The 23089-nt window shown below is 40.6% G+C and overlaps 1 protein-coding gene across 5 annotated transcripts in view; it reads left to right on the top strand.

The window, feature by feature from the left end:
• The first annotated feature begins 162 nt into the window (after window positions 1–162).
• Window positions 163–23089, top strand: part of NOL4 (nucleolar protein 4) — a 217871-nt gene continuing 194944 nt past the window's right edge. For 4 of the 5 annotated variants that reach the window (XM_075213479.1, XM_075213477.1, XM_075213476.1 and 1 more), the window contains exon 1: window positions 163–1699. In XM_075213479.1, coding sequence (XP_075069580.1) covers window positions 1445–1699 — 255 coding nt within the window. In that variant the 5' untranslated portion in view covers window positions 163–1444. Of the gene's footprint in view, window positions 1700–2191; window positions 2447–23089 lie in introns of those variants that run through there. The other variant, XM_075213478.1, reaches the window with a different exon arrangement.

Raw genomic sequence — 23089 nt, 5'->3', positions numbered from 1 at the left:
GGTAAAGTGATGCTGTGTCTGTAAAACGCATTTTTAGCACAGGGTTCCATGTACCTGTCATGCTACTGCGGTCCAGTAGGTGGCGACAGTATACATGTAAAGCAGCAAGCAGCCATTTAAACAACACAAGGAGAAGTCTGAGCTGTCAGTCCCGGGCCGGCTCCAGCCGCCGCTAGAGCTTCCAATGAAACACTGAGTAGACACAGGGAACAGGAGGCATAAGCCATCTTGCTAGTGCTGGGACGAGCTCTTTCTGTAGGGGTTTAAAGGCACTAATTGTCTCTAGTCTCATGCAGGGACACAGCAGAGAGGGGGACAGAGGCATCTGTGAAGGCTTATAAAGGACAAGCCGTCCCTTATCCCATTTATTAGAGGAGCTGGTGAAGCGGACCAGCATCCCACTATTAGATCGGATTGTAGCCTGCAGCGAACAATAGTCCATTGGTTTTACGGTTCTATTTTTTTGCTTTTTGTGATGGGATAAATGTCTGCTGCCTGCACCCTGTCCAGGGCACGCTTATAGTTACAAAGGAGGACGCCGGGGAATCCTCGATTCTGTGTGAGGAGGAGAGGAGCACAGATAAACTATTCTATCTGTTATGGACGAGGCAAATAGCCCATCCTTGTAAGGGGATCTAGACATCTACCTGTACACTCCTAGAGACAGGGATCAGGGGCTGTCCTGTGTGCATCAATATTAAACTAGCACACAGTCTCCACTGGCCAGAACCCTCTGGGGACTGCAACCTGCTTTTTTTTTTCTGTTGCTGCTTTTAGCCCAATATCCAACACACTGCAATGTATTTGTGGATGTGTGGGGAAAAGGAATAGCCGGCAGGGTGAGGAAGGAGTCATTGAATTGAATAGTAATGCCATGCACAAGTTGACACGCTTGGGGAATAGATGGCAAGAGAGGAAGTTTTCTAGATGCCATTATCCAGAGAGTGTGGGACAAGGGAGGAAGAGATAAAGGAGGACCGTTCTGCTCTTCATCCTGCTCACATAGGCTTGGCTGGGGGAGAGGCTGAGTCTGTCAGGACATAAAGGCGGTGCAGGGCTGATGGGATCTTGGGATAAAACCAGGACGAGTTGCGTGTGTGTCTCTCTGTAAGGTATCTGCGTGCAGACCTAGAAATGCTACTAAACAAAGCTGTGACATCGCCAAATGTGAATTGTCCAACCCTCTGGGGGTAGCTGCTGCTGCTGCTAGAGCCATTGGGATAGCCCAGCCTGCTGAGCAGAAGGGAGACGAGGCACGTAGAAGGACAACAAAAACATCTGAGACTTGTGTCTCTCTGCCTCCCTCCCTCCCCCCACACACCCTCATCCACCCAGCCAACGATTGGGCACACTGAAATATTAATATCACATCGATTATCCCTCCTGCTCCGGGACCCTTTCATTGTGGATGAGCTGAACAGGTGCAAAGTGCGGCTGGGAGAACATGGAGAGCGACCGGGACATGTACCGCCAGTTCCAAGACTGGTGCCTCAGGACTTATGGGGACTCAGGGAAGACCAAGACAGTGACCCGTAAGAAATATGAGCGGATCGTGCAGCTCCTCAATGGCTCCGAGTCCAGCTCCACGGATAACGCCAAATTTAAATTTTGGGTGAAATCTAAGGGCTTTCAGCTGGGGAATGCGGATGAGGTGAACACCGTAGACAAGCAAGTGCTCTACGTCCCTGTCAAGACCACGGTGAGTGCATATGTGTCCGTGTACATGGCAGGGATGCCACCTCCATGTCCCTGCTAACACAGGGTGGCATAGCCTGACACAGGATCCAGGGGGAGGGGGGCTGGGTACTGCACCTCTCTGGTCCTTTTCTTTGTTGTCCCGGTGCCCCGTGTCATTGGCCATTGTGGCACATTGCCATTTGTCACTCTCTATTACACAGGGTACCAGGGTGATTGCAGACTCTTCTGTCACAATATGTCATGACATGACCTAATGGGCATTGGTTGGCGCACTGCCCTGTATCTTTACTTCCACGTCTCTCCCCAGCCCCCATACACTTTTAGATGCACCCCCCCACCCACCCTCACAGAGAGCTGGCATCGTCTGACGTGAGCATCCTCTACCTCCCTTTCTATCCTGATGGATAGAAAAGGGAGTCTATTGCCTGGCTCTGTGCCAGGAGTGGCGCTGGCCCTTTTATTTGGGGCTTTCCCAAAGCTCATTGTCACAGAGCAGCTGAACCGAGCAAGCACACACTGGCACACACATTGGTGTTGATGGCTCTGGTGTGTGTTGGGTGATGAGAATAGGCGTGTGTTGAGGTGAACCATTAGTACTGGGGCTGTGAGCATTGGTGCTAGGGAGCAGCTCTCCTACAATAACTCAGTCAGGCTGCCTAGCACCAGAAGACATGTGTATATCCTATTGCCTCTCTGAACAAAGCTCAACCATCACCTTATGTCAGAAGATCACAACTGTGAGCCACAAGTAGGTTGTAACATTCAATTCCATAGTACCTGGTTATGGGGAGGAAGGAATAATATGCATTTTAAGTAGTGAAGTATATATTACTTGTGTACAGTATATTTATTTTCTTTTAATTCATTTTGTTTGTTTTACTGTGTCTTATGTGCTAACCACATAAATTATTACAAAGTAATATCAAGAGACAAGTAACAATAATAATGTGATAACTTATCTTGTTGGTGTTTCTTCATGATGGATGTGTGCATTATGTTTATTTTTATGTTACTATTTACATACTGTAATTGAGTTTGTAACACAAATGCTCCACACTTTACAATGTGTGCACATACAATACTACATGAAAGTACTTAATTTGAAATGCACTATTCAAAAGAGCTTACAGTATCATTTACATTTAGTTTACCATTAGTGTGAAAAATACTGTAACATTATTTTATTAATAACAGTTTGTATTTTATCACGTGAATTCTGTTTATTAGGTGAAGAAACACAAAGTGTGACTACCATTTTTACAGATACCTGTAACAGCATATTTTAAATGGATAGGTATAGTCTCATATACATGTATTTGGAATTGGATATAGTCTGCAAGTTCTTATCTTGTGGCAGTCACATGCATCAAGGTCCAGCACAATAAATGTGTATAGACTGTAAAATGAGTTATAGAAGCCATTTGTTGCCACACCAAGCAAATATTGTTTGGCTGCCACTATAACTTCTTTATAACCACATTGTTTGCTGCGAAACTGGAATTGCTGCTGAATTATTAATGCTTGTCATTTACTAGTTTGTAGACATTACTCAATCATTTGCTTACATGCGTATTTACCCATTTGTGATTAAACATTATGCACAAAGTGATGATATCTATAGTTAGAGGTTCTTGTGACAGTTTAAATCCTAAAAGTGCTATGTTAACTCCTGCTAGTGTGTATAGTTACTGCTTACTCTGTAGCTGTCATCCAGGCCTCAGTACCAAGGACCAATAGGAAGCTGTTAAATCATCACAGCATGACATGACCGTTCCTAGACACTGGTGCTAGTGCCTATATTGTCCTTTTGTTTATTTTGGCAGATAACAGTCTTGTATTGAGGACTCCGCAGAGAGAGATATTGCTGATGGTGAATTCATTTTATATTTTCCCAAAAAAAAACCAAAACCCAAAATTGCCACTATAATTGTTTTAATGCTTTAGTAGTGAGCTAAGAATCCTATACATTGGAGCTTGAAGTTATCATTTTTTTGTATACCTTGGTGGAAGTAGTCAATTTAGTGACATAGTTCTAACTACATTCTGTTTTTATGTGAATCTTTGGCCCATGTGTCATCTAGGCATTATTTTCCTTCTCTCCCTGCCTCCAAGGTCTGTTAGGAAACTGCTGCATTAATTCACCTCTTTTTATATGAAGTAGATTTTCCTGTGATTTCCCATTGCCTGCCGCCCTCTGGCATCAGAGCATGACCTTTTGTTCTAGTGCTCCTCTTTCTCAGTAACAACTTCCTTGTGGAAATATCCTAGATTATTGGAATGTGTCTGTTATGTCCCACCTCCCAGTCACTGCTGCACACTGGAAATAACACCAATTTCAGCTTCCTCCAGTATACAGCACTTTAGTAAATGCTTAGGACTGAAAGTGAAGCTAATTCTACAATTTTGAAAGAACAGTTTCATTACTGTTTATTGCAATCTTTTCTGTACTTTGAAGCCAACACTTTTACAACATTCATTCACAATTGAGGACTGCAGTGATAGAGGCCACAATCAGCCCCTTCTCTCTGATGGCTGAGTATAGGGCCGGGGCATATGGTGACAAGTGCTCAGGAGGTGACTATCTGTTCACTCTGCACATCATTGACTCCCAGAAGAGCAGACTTCCTTCACTATTGAAGTGTGGGAGACCGGGCTTGATGGCTTGAGGTGTGATTAATTTCACAGCAGGGGTCGGGACCAAGGTGATGCGATTGCGTCACCGCTCCCACCCACATTTGCCACCCGACCTCCGCTCCGGGTGTATGGTTAAATTCAGGCTATATTATTCCATACTTGCCTACTTCGGGCAAGTTCTTTCCGGGAAGGGGTGTGGCGGGAGGGTGGAAAGGGGCGGAGTGTGGCCAAATGCAGAATTTGCCGTTTTGTTGTGGTGGACGGGGCCTAAATGACGCGATTCGCCGCAAATCGCGTCATTTTGTGATGGCAGCAGCAGGATGCGGGAGATTTGCCAGCTCTCCCGGGAGTCCGTGAGACTGACCCGAATTTTGGGAGTCTCCCGGACATTCCGGGAGAGTTGGCAAGTATGTATTATTCATATTTATTTTACACCAATGGGAGTCAGTCAGGGTTGTGAATATGGATCGCTGTTGCATTGGGATTGGCCTAGTGAGGTTCAAAATGTAAGTATTGGCCTGGATGTGAAGGCTTCATGGTTATCCCTCTCCTCCAGGCCCTTTGGCTTACAATGAAGAATGACTGTGAGCTGGAAACAGGATCGGTGGGAGGAAAAGAGAAGAGTTAATAATGCCTCAAACAGAAGCTTTAAGGGGGTCAAATTAAAAAAAAAATGTTTATTAAATATTATTTTACCTGTGTGTCTGTGAATGCTTGAATACATCAGAGACAGTTTGTGTATAGATATGTAAGAGAATGTGTTTGTGCACAGATGATGTTGAATTATTCTGAGCTACAAGTTCTGAATGTAAAATACATGGTTGACGATTGCTAATATATAATGTATTTCACATAATAAATATATGGGGCCCCACTGGTGTTATTAGATACGTGTATGTGTATAGTAAGCACTGTGAGAAACAGCTTAAATGGAAGAGGCAGACAGTACGCGGCAGATTCAGTTTGGCGCAAGCTGACCCGTTGTGTCTCTAGAACAGTCCACGAAGACACTTTGCATCAGAGTTTTTAAAGAAATTTTTCATGTTTCTGTCCAGCTCTATCTGACATGAGGAAAAATGAATGGAGATTTCTTACTGTAATAGCCGGCAATAGGCGCATCTGGACATCGAGGCGATGCTGAGCAGCCCCTCGTGCTGAATTAAATCTGCCCCTTTGATGACAAGGAAGGGAAAGATGTGCTTTTCAATGCCCAATGGCAGCCGTATACATAGAATCATGTTATACGTTATCTATAACATATCTGTGGGGAAGTTATTTTCAATTGTAGTATTTACATCTGGTCCAGAAACAATACTTATTCATGCAACATACAACAGCAAATGTGGTTGCAAGTTATTGATTAACTCCCTTGTTGCTCAGACTGTGGCTCTTAAGAACACACATGGCTTAATGGGAAGTCAGTTGTTGACACTCATGATCCCCATGTAACAGAAACACACGCACATTTATGTACTAATCATTCCAGCACAAAAAGTAATTACCTTTAAAAATATATTGTTTCCTTTGAGCCATTGTTTTAGTATCTGTGTAGTTATTGGAGAAATCCTGAAAGTAAAATACTATGTTTATTTGCACATTGTACAGATGGGGGTTTGTTACTCCGACTTTGGTGTAAATACAGGCATGGCATCTTTTATCTGAAGATTGGGTACCCAGGAAGTAATTTCATCTTCTCAGTGGTTTGTTAAACACACAGATATGACATCAGAGTGGGTCCTCCTACAGTCACTGTGAGGAGCACTGATACACAACATAGGGGAATATTGGGTCTGTGTTACGTAGTTCCAAACATTATGGTCAAAAGATACAGTACCTGTTTGTGCAAATTTATAATTAAACTGCAAGCATTCTGCTTGCTTCCTTCCACAAACCTCTAGTGTAAACAGGGACCATGGAAACCTAACAAATCCTATTATAAACCAAGAAAAACTATGTATTAGAGTGTTTGTAACGGGCTTGGGTCATCCACTATTCCTTGATTAGACATGATGCTGTAAGTATAGTAAAGTCGATACATCATTTTCTTGATGAGTCAGACAAATAGCATATAATTCATCATTTCAGATAACTAGAAGAGAGACAACAAAATAACCCATAGTTTACTAGGCCAAAGTTATTTTGTATTATTATTACTATAATCAGCACCATTATTACCCATCATAGTGGGGAAACACTGAGATCTGCAATTGTGGAAATGGCTTTCCCTTAGGTAAAACTATATTAATACAGGAAACATAATAACATTTACTGATATTTCGGGGTCTTTGCCCACCATAATCAGTTCACCTAATAAGAATGGAGAATTTCAATCTGGGTGTTTTATCCATGCAGACAAATATATTTATATCTTTCTATATTTGCTGAAGAATGTTCTCTGGGACTTGGACTGGAATTGTCTAAACATAAATATAACATTTGAGGAAGGCTATTCATTTTAATAGTAGCAATATGACCACACCATGAGATAGTGACTTATGCAAACCAAGGGGGAGGGGGGTTCCTAGTGCCTGGAAACCCCCCTCTAAGCCTGGGACACTGTATAATTGAGGTGGCGGAACCATGCCCCCGCTTCACACAGCTCTGCTTGAAAAAGGATACGAAGAGTTGAGCAGCCAAGCACTGTCTAATATTATAACCACGCCCCCATGCATGCTGGTCACGCCCACTGGTGGCATAGTGTGGAAACCCCCCTCTACAAATCCTGCGTTTGCCCCTGAGTAATGCCATGTGTACTTATCATTTGGACTGTATTGAGAGGAATTAGGATTAGTTAATGTATGTCTCCAAATAATTATTTTTAATTGGGCAACTAAATAAGTAGTTTGGGACAATATCTGCTTATTGTTTTTTCAGAAATATGGAAAGGGGGGGCTTCCAATTTGCAGTAGCCTATTGTATATCCAGTCATAGCAGAGCATGAATGTAATAAATTACATAGGTTTGGAAGAGAAGAGTGTATATTATGTACTAAAAGTGATCATTTATCATTATCTCCCCAATGTCTGCAAGTGGCTCTATAATTAGTGAAATAACATGGGGTGATAATGGACAACCCTGTCTGGTACTGTTGTCTGTCTGGTCAAGATCTGAGATGGAACCATTTATAGCCAACCTGACTGCATGATTTGTACATAAGGACTTAAAATCAGATAGGACGTCTCCCCTTATTCCAAATGTACCCAAACTAGAAAACATAAAGAAACCACAAAACATGGGGACCTTTAAAAAACCTATAGACACACTGTCATTGTTATCTATAGAAAGTACTCCCAATAAACCCCAAAATATTGTCAATAAAACTTTATTATAAAATAAGATTCAACAAAGGAAGAGGATCAGGGGAGAGGGTTCTAATGATGCAGATACCCTTAAAGTATGTGTATTTACAGAATCCCTCCAACTAACTCAATAAAATGATAAAACAACTAATAATTGGCCATTATTTGTATTTCAATATATAAAGGAGCGACTTTTTTTTATAGTTCATCATTCACTTTAGTCATTTTATGTATTAAGTCAACAGAAAAAGGAACCCAGAATAGAATATTCCTTTCAAACCAACAATATAACATATCTCCATTACATTTTTGTGTATGTGTGTGTGTGTATATATATATATATATATATATATAAATATAATATATATATATATAAATATGATGATTTAAAACTAAATGTAATCTGCTGCAGAACATCTTACACAGAATATCTGTCAGCCATCAGTGTGTTTTAGATTGGTGAGACTGTGGCTTCTAATTCGGTAAGAAGTGGCATCCCATGGTGACCCCGCTCATTAAAATCTTACCAGCCTGAGAGGCATGTCACAGCTCCCCCGCCACCTGCTTTTCAGGCTGGAGGGAGATAGGAGAGGGACCAGACCTGAGGTTGGAGGGGGAGGGGCAGCTGAATAACAATCTGCTTCAGGGCTGATGAGGAGTGTGAGGAAGGTGGAGAATGGAGGAGATATGGTGATGACAGATAAGACCTGAGGCCAAAGTACAGCAATACAAAGGAGGAGCCGAATGTGTGAGGGATGAGTGAGGAATAAATAGTGGACTGGTGGGGATATACTCAGCGCTCAGTACGACCTCTGATATTCTGTCACACTGAATGAGGATTTAGCAGTGGAACAAGCTGATTTTTGTTTCATACAGTAATTGAACATATGGAGCTAGATTTACTAAACTGCGGGTTTGAAAAATTGGAGATGTTGCCTATAGCAACCAATCAGATTCTAGCTGTCATTTATTTAGTACATTCTGCAAAATGACAGCTAGAATCTGATTTGTTGCTATAGGCAACATCTCTACTTTTTCAAACCCGCAGTTTAGTAAATATACCACATGGACTTTGTTACTTTGTTATATATATATATATATATATATATATATATATATATATATATATATGTCTATCTCCTCACACTTTCACTATTGCAGATCATCTGTATACTTTATGTAGTCTTGCAGGTTATTGCTCTCATGAGTCATGATGAGTTGAATGCATATTGCGTTTCCAGCTTTCTTACCTCCGGGCATGCGCACAAACCACCAGTGTCGGGACTAGCGCTTTGTGTGCTTGTGCAAAAGTAAAAAAAGAATATTATGTGCCAAAAACGCAATTTGCATTCAAGTCAACATGACCACCATAATCTCTCAAGAGATCTGTGGATCATTGGGCTGCTCCCACTTCTAGGCAGATACTTTATCATCGCCTCCGGATGGTGGTAACTGTCGCCTGGTATCGCTGGCGGTAGCCTTCATCGGCGGCCTCCATCGAAGCTACCCCATGTAAAGCATTACACGTACTGCTGTTGCCCTCCTATCGCTGTATAAGGATGGCAATACCACAGTCTCCCCAAAGGAAAAATGCTTTCTTTTTTTTTTTCTATAACAAAGTTATTTTTTTTCTTTTAAGAAACAAAAACAACACTTTATTATTCTTTTTTTAATTAATCTTTAACTGGAACCCCCAGTCTGGGCCTCCAGTCCCAGTGTGCATGAGCGAGCCAGCGAGTCAGCTCATGTATGGGCAATGGGACCCAGCCCTGGCCTGGCCAGCAGTAAATCTTAACAAAAACCTGTAATATTAACCCTTGCCAAGCTCAATACTTTTTTCTTTATATTTTACAACCTAGGTGCTTATATAGCCTCGGTCCGATTCCTGCCCTCTGTTATCTTTGTATTCTTCTTTATTCTTTGCTTGTTCGATATGTATACCAAAATGCAGAATTTGTTTGTTGCCCTGGGGTGTGGCACAGCCCAGCCACTCTCCCAGCATTGGATACAATTGTATCTAGAGAGCAGTTTTGTGTCCTACTTGCAGGGAAACTAATATAAACCTCTATCTGCCTGATGATATAATTACGTTACTGAAAAGCTCAGAGGAAAGCTAGAAAAGATAAAGTAATATCATTCTAACATGTCTTTTTTTTCTTATGTGAACATTGAACTTTATGTTATACTGCTGTGTTCTGAAAGACGTGACAAGTAGATATCATTGATCCCTATGGGGGTGTTCACATGTGCAGAATCCGAGGACTACGCTTCTACAGTCACAGTGATTACTATCTTCTTTTCCGCTACACTCACAAGTTGAAATGTAGATTCCACATGATTTTTAACATGGCTTTCCTAACCAATCAACAGCCTACTGACATTAACTAAAATGATGCCAAATCGATGTCTGAACAAGACCAAACAGTATAATATATTCTGCTGCTGGTACAGCCATTACATAGATGATTATACATAAATTGCAAGCATGACAGGCAATATATAGGGTTCTCTATGAGATTTAATTATAATTTTACACTTAAAGTAAACCTGTTATCCTAAAATTAAATCACGCTAGTGTCTCTGATACATCACATAAGAAGTTGTATAAATGTTATCATCCCTCTCCCTGGCATTACAGTGGCAATGCCAGCTTTCTTTTTTTTGAACAAGCAGAATGTCTGCTAATTACATTTTCTTACACTTATTTGCATAAATTACCTCTGGTTTGGGGATGGGAGGAGACCGAAGGATATATTTCAAAATAATAAGTATTCCGGGTGACAAGCGACTAGTTACTAAACATAGTAACATTCCTAAACCTATGTAACAATATATAAACAGTTATATGTCTTGGAATAACGTCCCACGCTGGAGGCAATGTTTTTTCTCATTCTCCAGCATAAGACAATGCGTGTGACTTGTGTTGATCACAAAATAATAGTGAGCAGCATTCTAAGCACAATGATCCCAAATGTAGGTACGAACACCAGTGGGTATGGTGACATTGGAAACAATGGGTTCCAATGTCATCCTTAGTTACATGTGCAGTACAAGGGTATACATGTATTTTGGCAGTGGGTGGGAGGTCTAACAATGACATCTTTGCTGAAGATGGATAAAACTGCCACTATTTGTTTTGCTGTTTTTCTTCAAACCGATAAAGGAAACCACAATATTTCCTGGCAGATATGTGCATACACTGAGGTAATTACTACTTCATACGGTTTCACATTACTGATGGGTAGGGCCAGTGTTAGCATGGTCCCATCAAACATCATAGGTAGGACATACCTCTTCTTTGTTTTTTGTTTTTTGTGCAAAAATGTACATTTCCATGTTGCCCATGCACATAACAAATGAGTATAGATACACTATATGGACAAAAGAATTTGGACACTTGACCATTACACCAACAGGGACTGTAATGACATTATATTCAAATACATATTGATTAATATGAAGTTGGTCCCCTTTTTGCAGTGATAACAGCTTCCACTGCGCTTGGAAGGCTTTCCACATGGTGGAGTGTGTCTGTGGGAACTTGTGCCCATTCATTCTGTACAGCATTTATGAGGTCAGGTACTGATGTTGGACGAGAAGGCCTGGCTCCCATTCTCCGTTCCAGTTCATCCCAAAGGTGTTTGATGGGGTTGAGGTCAGGGCTCTGTGTGGGCCAGTCAAGTTCTTCCACACTAAACTCATCAATAGAATAGAATAGAATAGAAAAGGGCCAAATTTGTTGCCACAAAGTTGGAAGCATAGCATTGTCCAAAATGACTTGGTATGCTGAAGCATTAAGATTGCCCATCACTGGAGATAAGGGGCCTAGCCCAAACCCTGAAAAACAGCCCCATACTATTATCCCTCCTCCACCAAACTTCATAGTTGGCATAATGCAGTCAAACAGAGAAGCACGATTCATCACCCCACAGAACCCGTTTCCACTGCTCCACAGTCCAGTGTCGGAGTGCTTTACACCACTCCATCCGACGCTTGGCATTGGTCTTGGTAATGTGAGGCGTGCATGCAGCTGCTCAGCCATGAAAACCCATTGCATTAAGCTCCTGCTGCACAGTTTTTGTGCTTACATAAATGCCAGTGGAAGTTCGACCTCTTCAGCTATGGAATCATTAGAGCTTTTTACGCACCATGCGCCTTAGCAGTCATTGACCCCACTCTGTGATTTTACGTGGTCTTTCGCTTCATGGCTGAGTTGCTGTTGTTCCTAAATGCTTCCACTTTCTAATAATATCACTTACAGTTGACCGTGGAATATCCAGCAGGGATGACTTTTCAGAAACAGTCTTATTGCAAAGGTGGCATCCTATCACAGTACCACGCTTGAAGTCACTGAGCTCTTCAGAATGAACCATTTTGTACCACAAATGTTTGCAAATTGAGACTACATAGCTAGGTGCTTGATTTTATACACCTCTGGCAACGGGTCTGATTGAAACACCTCAATTCAATAATTAACAGGTGTGGCCAAATACTTTTGCCCATATAGTGTTAACCTTATTGACATTTTGTCAGATTTTAAGCTTGCAACTCCTTACAACTGGAGAGGTTAAACGGTAGAGGGGAGGGGTGGGCGAACGTAGGCTGAGTACAGTAAGGGTGTGGATGTAATTGAGACTGAAGTAGACCAGGAAGTAGACGCAGCTATACCAATCTCTTGCGGGTTCTGGAAGGATGGTGTAGCAGCACTATCTGGCTGCTTCTGATTGGCTGAGTGCAGAGTGACTCCTTCAGCTGACAGGACTTAAATCATTAGTGTGGATTCTATAGGATATGAAGTCTCAACCAGCTATTCACATTATTTCATTGATATTTCCATTTGGACTGTAGCAGAAAAAAAGATTCCTATATAATTTTTAAAGGAGAATTTAACAGATGTATTTATATTTAATTGAATTTAATTTCACATTTTTTCATCTTTAACATTATATTATCTTTGTGATGCTTCATTTTATTATTATATTGTGTACAAATAAGGTACGTTTGGGGGGAAAACGCACCCAATTGTATTCTTTTGCACATAGGGAATTCAACTTAAACCAACAAGACATACAAACAGATACAGAAAGATCATATTTAACAACTGCCCCTAATTTCCAAGGAGATTCCTCGGAAAGTTGTTTTTTTTTGCCCCTAAATATGTCCCTGTTCTTCACTAGTGATTCCTCTTTTTCTGGATGTTGGATGAAATTCTTACCATGTATTTTTTATTCACAGTTTTTTTATTCAAGATACATTGAGGAGAAATATTTAAAATACAATAGGCATGTATTGATTAGTTCAGTGAGGTTGGTGATTGTATCGTTACAAGGTCTGTTGAGACTGTTTTGTTGTTACGTGATTGGCTGTACCTACTCAGCAGCTGAATGTCAACGGCAACTATACTGAAGTGTTAACAACTATAAAAGGGTATAAAAATAATGAATAATCAGAATAAAAAATCTTAAATGAAAGCTTTTGAGATTTTCTGAAATTTGTATTTCATAATTATAAATTGCTCCTGATGCCAATGGATCTACTAATAATCATAAGTATCTATGAAAAGCTGATGTATGTCGCACAGTTCAAACTAACTTATAATCAATACTAGCAACGTTCTATCCTTACTAAGTACAAAGTGCTACAACAAGAAATCGTGAGCAATATGTAGAAATAAAATAGATCTATTTTATTGAAAATATGTGTAACACAAAAAAGCATATTCATCAATAAGTAATTGTTTCTATGTAGAATGATTTCCTGCAGATAATAATGTGGTAGCATTAGTGTATAAAGGAATATCGTTTAGCAGAACGCTGTTATAGTCCCCTGACCGCTGACAGTACAAGAGAGTCTTATGGGTAAGTTTATCAAGCTACAAGTTTCCAGTGGGTTTGACTATAGCAACCAATCATATACTAGTTTTTTATTTAGTACATTTTACAAAATGATAGCTCGAATCTGATTGGTTGCTATAGACAACCTCTCCACTTTTTCAAACCTCCCGGAATCTCGCTTGAAACATTTACCCCATTTCATTATGAAATCTTTTGTGATCAATGTGAAATTTTGCTGCCAGACTTGTCTTTTTTACACTGTAACATATTAGTTTATTTCCATATAATGTTTTGTGCGATGTGTCATCAAAGTTTGTGTGTCTAGCCCTTAAAACAATTTACTTTTATTACACATTGTCCCTTAATCCCCTTGTACAACAGTTGGTGACCTGACCATTCTGTATAAAATTCTGTATAAAATGGTTGGAGTCCTGTAATGTGTGCACAGAGAAAGTTAGACCTGTGCTTGGATATATTACTATGTGACAGCATGAAGGCTAAGGGGGAAGTCAGACATGCATTCCATGGATAATTATGTCACTTTGTTTGTTTATAGTGTAGGGAACGTTTGTGAAAATTGAGCTGTAAGTAACAGCAACCAGTCAGTTTTTGCTTTTATTATTTAAACTGTGCTAGAATATGATTGCTATGAGGTACGAGATATTTCATTAATATCCCAATGTTCTAATGGAAATTTGCCGTGCAGAATCCCCAAACAGGATATTAGGAGGTATAAGGCGTGTGGCCGGTTTCGTATGTATATGGGTATAACACTTTGAAAGTAATTGAAGCAAAAATATGATTTAAGCGCTGGCCTAGCCTGCACTTATCTAACCAGGTGTAAAGAGTTCTTCTTCCTCCATTGCTCATCCATAACTGCAAACCAAGGGAGTTTAGACCAATGTATACACATGTAATATGCGATAAATGCATTCATTGCAAACTTAAAATCCATATCTCCATCCAAATGAATGGTTTTCCAATGAATTTTAGACAGGCCATTTTGTAATTGCTACAAGGAAACATGTTATAGTAGATGGGGATTACTCCTAAATGTTCCCCACCTCAATCAGTGAAAACTCAAACTCATGAACAATGTTGTGTTGAAATGTCCATCAATGGGTTTTTACTCCATGAGGCCTTTCATTCTTTAGGAGAAATGTCCCTCACCCTTAACAGGAACCAATAGACATACAGTTAGTACATACGCACAGGACTAGAGAAAGTGGGTGCTACTTATTATAGTTTATTATAGTTTCACATCACTGGACAAGCAATGTCCTTACCACATCATACTTACCTGGTCAGTGTTTCCCATCATCGGTATATAGACAGCACACACTCTGTTCTGAGAACCGAGCCCACTGGAATAAACTAATTATGATATTTGGGTGTCTAGCTAAGGTATACTTTTTACATGTACATGTTGTAACATTCTATAAACCAATATCTCAAGGTTCCCTTGAGGATACGATCTACAGACTGTTAAACAGAAATTGTAGTTATATAGGTTGCATGAAAGTGTAACATACTTACCAACTTTCTAGCGTTGGTTTCCGGGAGCCTCCCTGGGGCAGGTGGGCGTGCGGGGAGGGGGGCTCCAAAATTGAGTCATTTTGGACCCGCCCGTGTGATGTAATTATGCAAAACGCGTAATTTTACAGCTGGGGGCGGGGCCAAATACTGAGATTCCCGGAGAATGGCAACATTTTGGCCCTAATTCTGCCCAATTTGATGCGGGAGATTGCCACGCTCTCCCGGGAGTCCGGGAGACTCACCCGAAATGCGGGAGTCTCCCGGACATTCCGGGAAAGTTGGCAAGTATGAAGTGTAATCTTAGACTGATTATGTCTTTACCCTGGTTTGACAAGTTGTGTGACATAAGAATAAGTTGTAGTAAATGAAGGGTCACAGTCACTAGTACAGTTATAATGTGAAACTGGATATTTTATGACATCATTTGCAAACTTTCAGCTTACCACTCTGGTAACTTTACTTCTGTTCCTTATGGTTTATATTTCCCAAAGCCCTCCTTAGCTCTCCTGTATATGAGAAAAGGTGATTGCCAAGTAGGAGAAGTGAAGAAAATACTTTTTTGTTTGCGTTGAGTGCAAGTGTCTGGTTAAAGAATTTCAGTTATTGCAGCCAGTTAGAAAACTGTCACAGGATGAGAATTATCATACGGATTCCTGTCTTTTCACTGATCTGCCTCAAAGCTGGTGTCAATTGCAGTATGGAGAAGCTCGCCAGCATGGGTGAGAACACTGCAGATAAAGATTAAGAAGTCTCAGAACCTTTCTAAAGCATGTCTACACAAGGGGCAGATCAGACTGAATGATCCAGCTGAACTCTATGGGACAGGGCTCTTTATGGTGTTTTAGCTTATTTTTTTTTACATTCTTTTATAGTATTTTGAGTCGTTTTAGTGATATCCAGCTTTCAAGACAGAAGACATAGATTAACTGGAAAGAAAAACACACCAGTAAATACTTGTAGTTTAAGAGGTGATACTAGATGATAGTGTTAGCAGATGTGACATACTTACATCATGCCTACTGGCAGGGCTGCCAAGAAGAATTCAGGGCCCGGGTACAACAAATTCATGGGGCCCCCCTCATAGTGAAGTAAGCCCCAAAAATATTAGGTGTTTGGTCATGCATTCAGGGGCGTGGCTAGCCAAACGGCGGTGCAAAAAATTTGGGAGGTGTGGTCATGCATTTGGGGGCGTGGCAAACATGCCATTGGGGCGTGGCTAACATAAAAACCACTAGGCTCTCAATTCGCCGGAGCGTCACATATGTTCAAGCACTCCTGACTTTCAGGACATCTACCACCACAGGGTAGTATACAAACAATGCAGTGTGTACACAAACAGTTCAGTCTTGGCCTACACCTTACATTGGACACAACATTCACCAAAAATTGGTATTGTCTCTACTAGAATCACAACATTTCACACACTGTGCTGCTCTCTCCTACCTGTTCTTCTCACTTTCTCCACCTGTGGCTGCTGCTTTCTTTAGTTGTGGCTTGTCCGGATCCAGAAATGTTGAAGGACCTATTTTGAAAAAAAAATGGCTACATTTAGAAAATTACAGTCAGCCCCAGCGTTAAATCAATAGCACCCACGATTAATAATTAGGCCTTCCTCCAGCCCCAACATTAAAATAATACTATTCACATTTAATAAATAAACCTATTTCCCTTCCTGCAAACAGCCCCAGCAATGCCTATTTCCCGCAACCATCACTGCCATTAAATAATTCATAGTCACATTTAATAAATAGACCTCATTCTCCCTAAACTCACCCCAAGATTCAATAGCCCCCAAACCACCCCATCTTAAATTAATAGTCCCTACTATTGAATTGCCTCACCATCATCCTACAAACAAAATAGCGCCCATTAATTAGCTGCCACCTACCTCACACACACTACATTGCAACAAGCCCCCTGTGCCATCACACACACAATACTGTGCCCCTTCATCACAACTACACTGTACCCCCTTATGCTCACACTGCGACCTCCATGCCGCTTTTCCCCCTTCTTTTTTACTTTGTGCCTCTCTCCCACTTTTTTTCCTCCTCTGTTCCTCTCTCCCCAATTTTTTTTTATTCCTCTGTGGCTCTCTCCTTTTTTTCCTCCTCTGTTCCTCTCTCCCACTTTTTTTTTTATTCCCCTGTGGCTCTCTCCTTTTTTCCCCTCCTCTGTTCCTCTCTCCCCAATTTTTTTTCCCTCCTCTGTTCCTCTCTCCCCAATTTTTTCTCCCTCCTCTGTTCCTCTCTCCCCAATTTTTTTTTATTCCCCTGTGGCTCTCTCCTTTTTTTCCTCCTCTGTTCCTCTCTCCCACTTTTTTTCCCCTCCTCTGTTCCTCTCTCCCCAATTTTTTTTTATTCCTCTGTGGCTCTCTCCTTTTTTTCCTCCTCTGTTTCTCTGTCCCCTTTCTTTATAGTAATGTCCCTCTCTGTTTTCCTCCCCTTGCCTCTCCGTTTCTTTACTTACCTTTTGTCAACTTCTTTCTTTTCTTTTCTGCTCTTCTGTCTCCTCTTCTGTCTTCTTTCTTCCTGCTGGCTGCGGCGCTCCTCACTGACTGACAGGCGTGACTTGATGACGTCACGCCCGGCAGTCAGTGTGAATGGAGGAGAGGAGGGACACGGCGCCGCGCGATCACGTGAGTATTTTATTTTTTTTTTTAGTTTATTCTTCCTCCCGGCTCCCAAGAAACCCAAGACCCCCCCCCCCCCCCACCCCCGCGAAAAAAAAAAAAAAAAAAAGTTAAAAAAAAAATAGCGCAAGACAGAAAAATTAAAAAAAAATAAATTAATTAGCAGCGTGGGCCCGGCCCGGGCCCCCTGGCATGGCCGGGCCCGGGTAAACTGTACCCGCTCCCCCCCCCTCTCGGCGGCCCTGCCTACTGGAACAATTATAGTATATACCAGGGTTTCCCAAACCCAGTCCTCAGGGCTCCCCAACAGTGCAGGTTTTCCATATCTCCTTGCTGGAGCACAGGTGTATTCATTACTGACAGACACATTGTAACAGATCCACAGGTGGTCCTAATTATGTTACATGTGATCCAGAAAACCTGCACTGTTGGGGAGCCCTGAGGACTGGGTTTGGGAAACCCTGGTATATACATTTATGCATACTTGATAACGATCTAAAAATACACATATTCTGTATATGATTTTACTTGTAACTTACATCAGAACTAGTCCTTCTAAAGTGTATCTGCCATTGTTATATAGCCTTCCATCCTTTTCCAGCTGCCATTTTGCTGGCTGGTTGCCAGACATTCAGGTATGATACAGATACATTCGGGTATCCATCTAATGCTGTAAGAATGACAAGATTAGGGACACTGTACAACAATCCATCTGCCAAGGATCCAATCACATTGCATTCTGGTACTGCCCAGCTGCATGTGCTTTTCACCATTTTTCTGGTTAATCAATACTCAGTTCACAGGACGGACCAGCATTGCTAATTAGCATCTAATCTGCATACGTGAACCAATGGCAAATTGGATGGAAAACTGAATGACAAGTACACTTTAATTATACACTGACCTTGTCATAACATGCATATGTACACCTAATTATGTCTCCCAAGGCGTTTGTTTCTTTTAGACCCAAACATTCCTGTTTCTATTTATTTCTATGTTATCCTGCTTTGAACTTCTTATAGCCATAAATAGGCAAAAATTTGTTGCAGTATTTACACCTAGCTGAGACAAATGAGGAAATATCTGTGTACACGTATATTATAGGAAGCGTTTTGGATGTTCTTAATATTTAAAAGTACATCTCGTATGTGTCCTTTATTAGTATGGGGATGTATACACTTCTGTACAGCGAACTTTGTGTGCAGCAGGGATTCTAAGCTTGTTCCTTAAGATTCGCTCCTGATGGTTCTGCCATCCAGTGCTTCTGGTAATTAGACCTCATTACTGCTGTGTTCATGGGAGAGGGAGAGGGGAAGAGTACAGGCTGGGTCTAATTAGCTACTTGATTCTAATGAAAGAAAGACTGACTGATAGCAACTGGGGGAGAGCATCGGATGCACAACAGAAACCTCACTGAAGATAAGAAATAAAGGAAGCTTATAGGTGCCTGGCCCAGTGCACTGAGAGCAATCTATGGCCATTTACATGAAGATCTGTAGGAAATATCTTATTAATAGTTTATTAAGTCATGAATAGAGAGTTTGAACTTGATCTTAATAGCCATGTAATAAACATGTTACATCGTAACCTTTTGTACACCTCATGATATTGACCATTTCCTTCCTTCTCCCTGACAGACATTGAGGGTTTTATTTATATGTTTATGATTTCGTTTTCTGCAATCCTCCCACTTACTGGGTCTCAGTCACGAGATCTTGGAGTGTATTTGAGTACCTAACTCACAGAAGTATTAATAAATTAAAGTCACAATATACGATTTTTTTTTACTTAATTAACAATTCCGTAAAATATGTAGAATTCCAAACATAACGTTTCTAGAAATTGTCATGTGCACCTATTAAAGAGGCCCACACAGCATGGTACTACAGCAGAAAATTTTATTATGGTTCTTAAATGGACAATTAACCATATATTTCTAGAGGTTTTTTCCCCATGGGTTAATAGACAGCCCAGTATCTATTTTATTTTCTGATTTTTCATTTGCAATGTAACTATTATACTTTTCACAGGATGAAAGGCCCTATGGCTAATAAAAGTGTTTTGGTTTTTTTTGCCAAAAATAGAGGTTCGCCCTATATATCAGGGGGTACTGCCTACGATAGCACTGCTAGCCCCCTCTGGCAACAAGCCTATTTAAAATGGGAAAGGCAATTTTACAAGGATAGTAGAGGTACAAGTACAATCCCAATCCCAATCTGTGTTTTGGTTTCACACAGAAGAAAATTCTGTGAATGAAACATTTTTTTTTTTTTTTTTTTTTTTTTTTAAATTAGCAATATTTTTTTAAATATTTTTTATTTTATTTTTTATTTTTATTTTTTTTACATATTTTTATCCATTTTTTTTATTTTTACTAAGTGGGACTGAATGCCCAAGTCTGGACTCTCAGTTCCACTGTGCATGTGTGATCCAGTTAACCGGATCACGCATGTACATATCCCCTCAGTCTGACATGGAGAAACAGTAAGTTAACTCTGATTATTACTCAGCCACCCAAGCAATAATTTATTGCCATAGGTGATTTTGTATCGCTGCAATAAGCACAGATAAAAATAAATCTGCCTTAATAATTAATAGTCCCATATATTTTTTAGTTCCTTTTGTAAGATTTTGTCTTTCCTCTTTGTAGTCCATATTGAAATTAAATTTCAAGCTTCCTTGGAAGCACTTTTGTGACTAATGAACTGATGCGTAAAAATATGTATAATTTTAGTGCAAATAAGTACAACATTTATAGGGCAACTCAGTCAATGCTTTACTGATTGGGCTTTCTGCACGTGACCTGCTCAAGTCCTGAGACAGAACCAAGTTTCAGCACTTGTCTATCTCATACTCAGAATGCTCCTTGACTAAGCGCTGTCATGTAAATTGTGTTTTCAGGCATGACAGCCCCTGCAATGGAGGTTCCTACTTGCTTATAGTCCCTAGAGAAGAGCTTCAGAAGACTGCCGTAACCCTTTTCACTTCATTGAAAACACTGTACTGTAGTATCTAGTCATGGCACATACTGATGGTCCTACATTGACATCGAAGCTAGCATTACATTGGTACGGGCAGGTAGATTGCATGGGGTGTCATTTTATGCAAATTAAGTTTGGGGAAAGTGCAGATTGGGTTCTCACATTGAGAAAGCTGCTTAGTTTAAATGTATACTGTTACACACATCACAATACATCATGAGGGCTTGAGAAGCGGAGTTGGAAAATTCCAAGGAACAAATTGGCCTGATTTTTGTTTACAGTAGCATCATAGCCTCACTGAGTAGACTAGACGGGCGAAGAAAATAGTCTAAAATAGGATCACTCGATTCCAACTGCATTTTTTGACATTTGTGTATCCTGTGAAAGATTCCCTATTTGTAATACCCTACATGATAAGCAGCGAGTAATACTTGGTACTTTTCTTTTAAATCTAGTCTGAAAACCTATCTATCTATCCATCCATGGAAGAAACATAAAGACTTTTCCTTAAAGCCTTCCAGTCTCATGCCTAAACTCCCACCGGTCGGCTACCTCTCTTTCTCATCCCTTCTTCCCCTCTCCCCCTTCCTCGACTCCGTCTCCGTTTCTCCCGTCTCTCCGTTTCATCCATGTGTCTGTTTGTCTTCCCCTCCCTTTAGATTGTTCGCTCCTTTGAGCAGGGCTCTCCTACCTCCTGTTTCCATCATTTTTAACTGCGCTCTCCAGCTACTCTGCTCACCGCCTCTCGGTCCCTCTGCCCTCTGTCTCCTCTCGCTTCTCTCCGCTCCCCTCAGTGACTCTCAACCTGTCATCTGTGCCCACCCTCTTGGGCCATAGTTACCTGCCTATACTCACTTTTCCTCTCCCTCCCTCTCTTTCATGCTGTGCCTGAGCCCCCAGAGTTATAGTGCTTACTGTTACTTGTACTGTGCTGTTTCACCTTGTACTGTGCCATTGTTTGTCCCTGTACGGCGCTACGGATACTTTGTGGCGCCCTATAAATAAAAATTAATAATAATAATAATATGTATAACCAGCAGAACCACAACACGTGCACTACTTTATTTGCAGAAACGTGCTTGTCTTAATTCCAGACCATGGTACCACCCCTGGGAAACCAATCAGCATCTAGACTTGTGGATAATTCTAAAAATGTAAATGGTAGAACTAGCGAAACAGCAATTCAAAGGCCCCACTTATTACTACTATAGGACCATCCCTTTCAGTCATTTAATCTTTTCTGTCTTTTCTCCCAACATACTGCTTAGTTTAGCTTTATGTCCTTAATTAATCCCAGGGGACATCTGGGCTGCCTTTAAGAAAGACATGTCACTTTTTCTGTGTTTTTAAGCTTTTTATGACCAGGAAACTGTTGCGCTCTGAAATGATGATCTGCTCAGACAGCATAACATTAAAGGTACAGGGGAAACCTTTCCCTAAGTTACACCAAAGCAATTCTGAGTTCAAAGTGCTGTATTCAGGAACAGCTCCCCTATTCACATAAATGGTACTTTCAGCATACCCTCAAAGCTCTGTGATCCCAATCGTCTGTGTGACCCTGTCCAAGGAATGACTTTTTCCTGCCCTCTGAAATTTTGTGACCCTGTTTAAAGTGTAATGGTAACATCCCTGTATATACATAATCACTGTTACCCTTACATTTCCAGGAAAAAAACCTAAACACACATCTCCCAGTAGCCCTGATTTTTGTTTTTTGGCAGTTCTAGTTCTTGAACCCCAAAAGATATGTGACATATATCAGAAAGTGGCTTCAGCCTGGCGAAAATAAAGATGTGGTTGGTGGGTCTGGTGAAAGTTTGGGCGGACCGGGCGCATGGCTGGGTGGATCTGGTTTGCAGATAACTTTTCTTTTTCAATGTATGTAAGCTGCCCATATTTTATAATGTTAATCAAAACTATTTGAAGGAAATACATTCAAACTTGTCAAACACTTGTCTGATTTTTCTATGACTACTGAATTTAAAATGTTTCCTTAGAAGCACAGAGATTGCAGCTCTACTGCAAATTGTATGCTATCCTTAATGGAACAATTTCTGAGTCCTTTTATTTAGAAACATATCTACGACTCTAGAACAAAGTTAGAAACTGGAGAGAGGGTGATTTATTCTGTTTCTCTTGGTGATCTGTTTTTTTTTATTTTATTTTAAATAACACAAAACATTTTTCTGATGTCTCCTATGTTATTTATAGGACATATGTAACTTTTCACTCTGACAGTTTTAAAGGTAATATGATTTACAGTTATATTAAGTTTAAACATTTATGACCAGCATATTGTACAGCAATACCCTTACCTGTATTTTATATTAGTATGGGGTTTCCTCCTATATGTAGTGCAAATTCAAAGCCCACTTTGTGCATTTGTGACATAATATGTAGACACAAACATTTCTGATGGACAATCTGTGCTGTAGCCATACTAGGTGCTTTTTTGTGCCTTAGTGCAGCATAAAA

This window comes from Mixophyes fleayi, chromosome 5, assembly GCF_038048845.1.
Source record: "Mixophyes fleayi isolate aMixFle1 chromosome 5, aMixFle1.hap1, whole genome shotgun sequence".
NCBI classification, from domain to species: domain Eukaryota; kingdom Metazoa; phylum Chordata; class Amphibia; order Anura; family Limnodynastidae; genus Mixophyes; species Mixophyes fleayi.
This window is presented reverse-complemented; position numbering and strand designations above follow the sequence as displayed.